General features: G+C 33.4%; 1 protein-coding gene across 1 annotated transcript; it reads left to right on the forward strand.

Annotated features, from left to right (window-relative positions):
• Positions 1–2,099: 2,099 nt before the first annotated feature.
• Positions 2,100–4,039, forward strand: LOC112738611 (inorganic phosphate transporter 1-4). The gene has a single exon (XM_029291505.2). It carries the CDS (start codon positions 2,100–2,102, stop codon positions 3,675–3,677), a length of 1,578 nt encoding a protein of 525 aa, XP_029147338.1. The 3' UTR covers positions 3,678–4,039.
• Positions 4,040–5,967: the final 1,928 nt, after the last annotated feature.

The raw sequence follows: 5,967 nt of genomic DNA on the forward strand, positions 1-5,967 counted from the left end.
GTAGTTTATGGAAAATAAAAAAATCAGAGTAACTACTTCTGATTAATAAGCTGTTCTCTATTATATATAAAAATCAAATCGTAAAATCATACAAGTAAAATAAATTACAAAGGTGAATATGTCACCAAAAAAATTACAGAGGTGAGTTTGACCAAGGAATCGATGGGGAGAAAAAGAAGGGGAATATCCAATTATCCAATGCATTATGCTAGTCGAGATGTTGAATATTTTGAAGGAAATCAATTTAGTTCGTTTTTTTTTTTCCTAATTTGGGAGCGGATTTGTTACTGAAATGTCAGTTGCGGACATCGTTACTTTCAAGAGGCAAAATGACATATTTGTCCCTCCAGTTTTATTTTTAATTTACCCCAATATTTATGTTATTTGTATTTTGAGAACGTTAAAACTTTAAAGTGATATTTATGTTTAAAATATAAGTTTACCTATCATATGTTTCAATAAGACACGTATTAATGCTAAGACTATTATTAATAAAATATTTTAAATTTTTTATTTACAAAAAATATATTATTTTATAATTATATTATGAACACAAAAAAATAAAATTAATTATTTATATAAAATATATATTAAAATATAAAATATATTTTAAAAATAATTTAAATAATATATATTTATACATAAATATATGATGATTTATAATATTTTTATTATTATATTTGATTCAATTTCAATTATATAAATATATGGTTGAAAATTTGAATTTTTAGATTACTTACAAAAGTTTGTTAAAATCACACAAATGGCCCAACTGCAAATGTTAGAATCTCAAGTCAATATAAATTATAACCACCTTGACTCAAAAGGAACCGTTTGATTGAATAGAAACCAATCCAAAGAATTAAAATGAAAGGAGAACGATTGTAGCTGTGTAATGAATCATTGAATTCTATTTTTTGCTTCATTTTCGTTACCTATTAATAATTGTCCACTCTCTTCACCACATTTGCGCTAAGCCAATTCTTTTTTCCATCACTCTCTTTTCTTTCTTCTCCTCTCTCTCTCAAATCTCATTAAAGCTTCTCACATTCTTGCTGGTAAGTTTCTTTCATAATTTCTAATTTTGTTCTTTTCTTCCATTCTTTCACTCTTCTTGTGTAACTTTACTATGTATACATACATTAGGTGACTACAGGTTTCTTTTTTTCCACTAATCATCATTAAGAGAAAGAAAATCGTGGTACATTATATTGTTTTTCCTAATTAATTCTCATTTTCTGTACTGGATTGATCATCATAATTTATATTTGTTATTATGTCATGCATTCAAGTGTGTATGTGCGCGTCAGAAATATCACAGCTACGCATTTTCTATAGTTCTTTAAATAGTATAAATACTTTTAAAATATGCATTAAATATGTTTAGAATTGGACAAATATTTCTTCAGAAATTATGTATATAAGTTTCCTTTAGAAAGATCTAAATTGACATACTTTTATTAGATTAGCCAAATAAAATTAGCTCATTGCTTTATTTGTCCTTTTGTTTAGAAGGTTAATTGTTTTTGTGTATGAAAATTGAAAATATTTTATATTCACATTACCTTATTTACATGTGTTTTCAATTAGTAGTAGCAGCATGCTATAGTGATTATTATTAGAGGCTCACTCTGATGCATGTTGCAGAAAAGATAAATATTGTGTTTTTTAGATTTTTTTATGCTTATTTTGTATACTAATACTATGTATATTTTCAATTTGTATGTGAATATGAATCTGATATTTTTATTATTATTATTATTATAGTTGAAATGATTATATAAATTTGACAATATTTAAAATTGTTAAAATAAAAAATATATATTTTTTAGTATTTAAAAATAAAAATAACAATTATTATAAAAATATAAAAAAATGTGTGCTTTTTAAATATTGTCAAAATTATATAGTCCCACTAGAACTATCACAATGATAGTCACTGCAGACTCTACCGTAGAAGTATGCAGTACAATACAATAGTTTTTAATAAGTCTTTTTTATAAGACTAATACTTGTATTAACTATTGACATTCTTTCCTTTTTAACAGTTGTAGGTGTATTTTATCTAGGATTAAATAAAGCTTCAAAGATAATTATACATGGCGAAGGATCAACTTCAAGTGTTGAATGCACTTGATGTGGCGAAAACACAATGGTATCATTTCACAGCAATCATTGTTGCAGGAATGGGATTTTTCACAGATGCCTATGATTTGTTTTGTATTTCCCTCGTAACGAAACTACTCGGCCGCATATACTATCACGTTGACGGCGCACCAAAGCCGGGAACTTTGCCGCCCAATGTCTCCGCCGCAGTTAACGGCGTAGCCTTCATCGGAACACTCTCTGGCCAGCTCTTCTTTGGCTGGTTAGGTGACAAGCTCGGAAGAAAGAAAGTCTACGGCATGACTCTGATGCTTATGGTGGTTTGCTCCGTCGCCTCCGGCCTCTCGTTCGGCCGGGAACCGAAGTCGGTTCTGGCGACGCTCTGCTTTTTCCGGTTCTGGCTCGGATTCGGGATCGGAGGAGATTATCCGCTTTCTGCCACCATTATGTCGGAGTACGCAAATAAGAAAACTCGCGGCGCATTTATAGCCGCCGTCTTCGCGATGCAGGGATTTGGTATCTTGGCCGGAGGCATATTTGCAATCGTTATCTCATCGATATTCAAGGTGAAATTCAATTCTCCACCATATAAGGTTGATCCGGTAGGCTCAACTGTTCCAGAAGCAGATTTTGCGTGGAGAATAATTCTTATGGTGGGGGCTCTTCCCGCTGCACTGACATACTATTGGAGGACAAAGATGCCGGAAACCGCGCGTTACACGGCGTTGGTTGCGAAGAACATGGAACAGGCTACAAAAGATATGTCTAAAGTTATGCAAGTAGAACTCCAAGCAGAGGAATTAAAGAAAGAGGAGGATAGAACTAAGGATTTTGGCTTGTTCTCTAAACAATTCGCGGCGCGTCACGGTTTACATTTGCTTGGAACAGCGAGTACATGGTTCTTGCTTGATGTTGCATTTTACAGTCAGAATCTCTTCCAGAAAGATATCTTCAGCGCAGTCGGTTGGATTCCTCCTGCGGAAACCATGAATGCGTTGGAAGAAGTTTACAAGATCGCGAGAGCTCAAACGCTTATAGCTGTCTGCAGTACAGTTCCTGGATACTGGTTTACAGTAGCATTCATTGATAAGATCGGAAGATTCACCATCCAATTGATTGGCTTCTTCTTCATGACAGTGTTCATGTTCGCCCTCGCAATTCCTTATGAGCACTGGACTCAGAAAGAGAATCGCATTGGATTCGTCGTGTTGTATTCATTAACATTCTTCTTCGCAAACTTTGGGCCTAACTCAACCACTTTCGTCGTCCCTGCAGAGATCTTCCCTGCAAGATTCCGCTCTACATGTCATGGGATTTCGTCGGCTTCCGGCAAGCTTGGTGCTATGATTGGTGCTTTTGGATTCCTATATTTGGCGCAGAGTCCGGACAAGACCAAGACAGATGCAGGTTATCCTCCCGGCATCGGTGTCAAGAATTCTTTGTTGGTATTAGGAGTGGTTAATATTTTAGGGTTCTTGTTTACATTCTTGGTGCCTGAGCCAAAGGGAAAATCTTTAGAAGAAATATCAGGTGAGCATGAACAAGAAGATGAGGTTGGAAATAAGGTATAGTCGTGTTGTTTGGCACAATTAGGACGAATAATAAAGCCGTGCCTTCAATTTGGTATTCGAATTACCCGGCCCAAAATTAGGTTCTTTCCTATATGAGTTGCTCTTTTTATTTGATTTTGTGTTGTCATTTTGTATAGATAACAGGTGCTATTTGTTCTGTGATTTGGAAACATATGTAATTGTCTATTTCATTCTTTAATTTGATGACTATATATATATGGTTCTTTACTTTTAATAACCATTTTCCTTCTTCATCACCTACGTTCCCCTGATATGTATTATTTTGTTGGCCAGTGTACTTTTTTGGTCTAATGTGCATTCTTTGTTGAGAAGTAATCATGGTAGTTTTTGGTTTTATCTTTTATGTTTAATTTTTATATATATTATTGACTGTCTACCAAAAAAATGCATCTTTACATTGTTACATATATTTTCATTTTATCCTGTAATTTGGCACATACTTTGTGCTCTACATCTTTGCAAGATTTATCATCTACTTCTAGTCTTCTACTATTATACAGCGTTTGGTTCATGTATCTCTTGAGACAGAAACACAGAGACATAGACATTAAAGACATAGACACAAATTATTAGTGTTTATTACTGTGTTTGGTAAATATTGAACAAGACACAATAAAATTAGAAAAAGTTCATATTATCCTTATAAAAAAAATTAGCCACCATTGTTACCACTATCATCTACCATCTCTACCACTACAGAATCATCATCACACACAATTCACCACAAATTAATTAGCAAAAATTTTATAAGAATCAACAAGAATTTTTATTTTTCAACAGAAAAAAAAGGAAGAAAAAAAATAACTGAAGAGCAAACTGTGAAAAGAGAAGAATCAAGGTAGAGGAAGAGGCCACAATAGCAAACTCGAAGAAGAAGAGGGAGAAGCGGCCGTGGGCATCGCGAAGAGGGAGGAGAGGCAACAGCTGCAAATCTGAACGAAAAAAGAGACGTAGCGGCGACGGAAGATCTGAACGAAGGAGGAGTGAGTGGCGGCGCGCGGTTCTGGACGGAGGAGACACAGCGGCACCGCTCGGATCTGAACGGAGGAGGAGACACAGCGGCACCGCTCGGATCTGAACGAAGAGGGAGACGCAGCGGCGGCGGCACGTAGATCTAAGCAAAGGGGGAGACGCGGCGGCGACACGTGGATCTGGGCAAAGGGGGAGACGTGGCGGCGGCAGCGGTGGATCTGGACGAAGAGATGCAACGCTAACGGCAAATCTAGACGACGGAATTCGACGGCGGAAGGAGGAAGGAAGGAGGAAGGAAGAAGGAGAACGGTTATGGTGATTGGAGAAGGAGAAAGAGAAAAAAGAATTAGGATTAAGAAATTAATAAGGGGTAAATGAGTAAAAAATTTTGTCTAATTGATTGTGTCTCTGTGTCTCAATATTTTGGAAGTACACTGAATACATGTATTTTGTGTATACTTGTGTACTAACGTGTCCATCGAAAATTTGTATCTCAACAAATAAACACAGAACATGTTCTAGCGTGTCCATGTCTCTGTGTCTGTGTCTTTGAAACCAAACGCTGCCTAGTGGAATGGAATATATAAAGGAACTGGTGGATAATTTTTTTCTTTTAAAATGTCTTAAATTTTAGTATAACTTACTCTCTAAATTTAAACCAAATTTCTTATTATTATCTACATCTAATTTATAAAAAAAAATAGATTAATAGACACAATAATACTTATCAATATACTAATAGTGATTAATTTCAGAGTTATTATGAAAATATATATTATTCAATAAAAAAAGTAATTATTTTCATCAAAGATAGATATTTTATTCATTGAAATAATTAATGAATATAAGTGATATTAATAAGATGATAATCCGACTGACTAATAATTTAGACTTCCCATGTAGTTTTTTAAAAGTGAAAAACAACATAAAATTATGCCTAATTTGGGTAACCACTTTAATTAAGTTCTTTTTGATAAAATAATTTAAACAACAAATAATTCTGTTAAAAGTAACTTATAAATAAGTTATTTTGTATTTAGATTTTTAATTCTAAAAGTGCTTATTTTATAGAAATGTGATGAAAAGTAGAAGTATTATGAGAGAAGTTATTTTTTTAACTTCTCTATAAACTCCTAAATAACTTTTTAAAAAGTTACAATTTAATTTTAAAAATTATACCAAACATTAATACTACTACTTTTCATAAATCAAAAATTAAAAAAAGTTACTTCTAAAATTTTTTAAACGGACCTTAGAGTTCAAATAGAGAATAATTCAAGACGTGGATGTAGTTATT

This window comes from Arachis hypogaea, chromosome 2 (assembly GCF_003086295.3).
Source record: "Arachis hypogaea cultivar Tifrunner chromosome 2, arahy.Tifrunner.gnm2.J5K5, whole genome shotgun sequence".
Classification (NCBI taxonomy): Eukaryota; Viridiplantae; Streptophyta; class Magnoliopsida; order Fabales; family Fabaceae; genus Arachis; species Arachis hypogaea.

Bases quoted from the DNA above. Each gene is read 5' to 3' on its own strand.
- LOC112738611 (XM_029291505.2), top strand. From the start codon at position 2,100: ATGGCGAAGGATCAACTTCAAGTGTTGAATGCACTTGATGTGGCGAAA.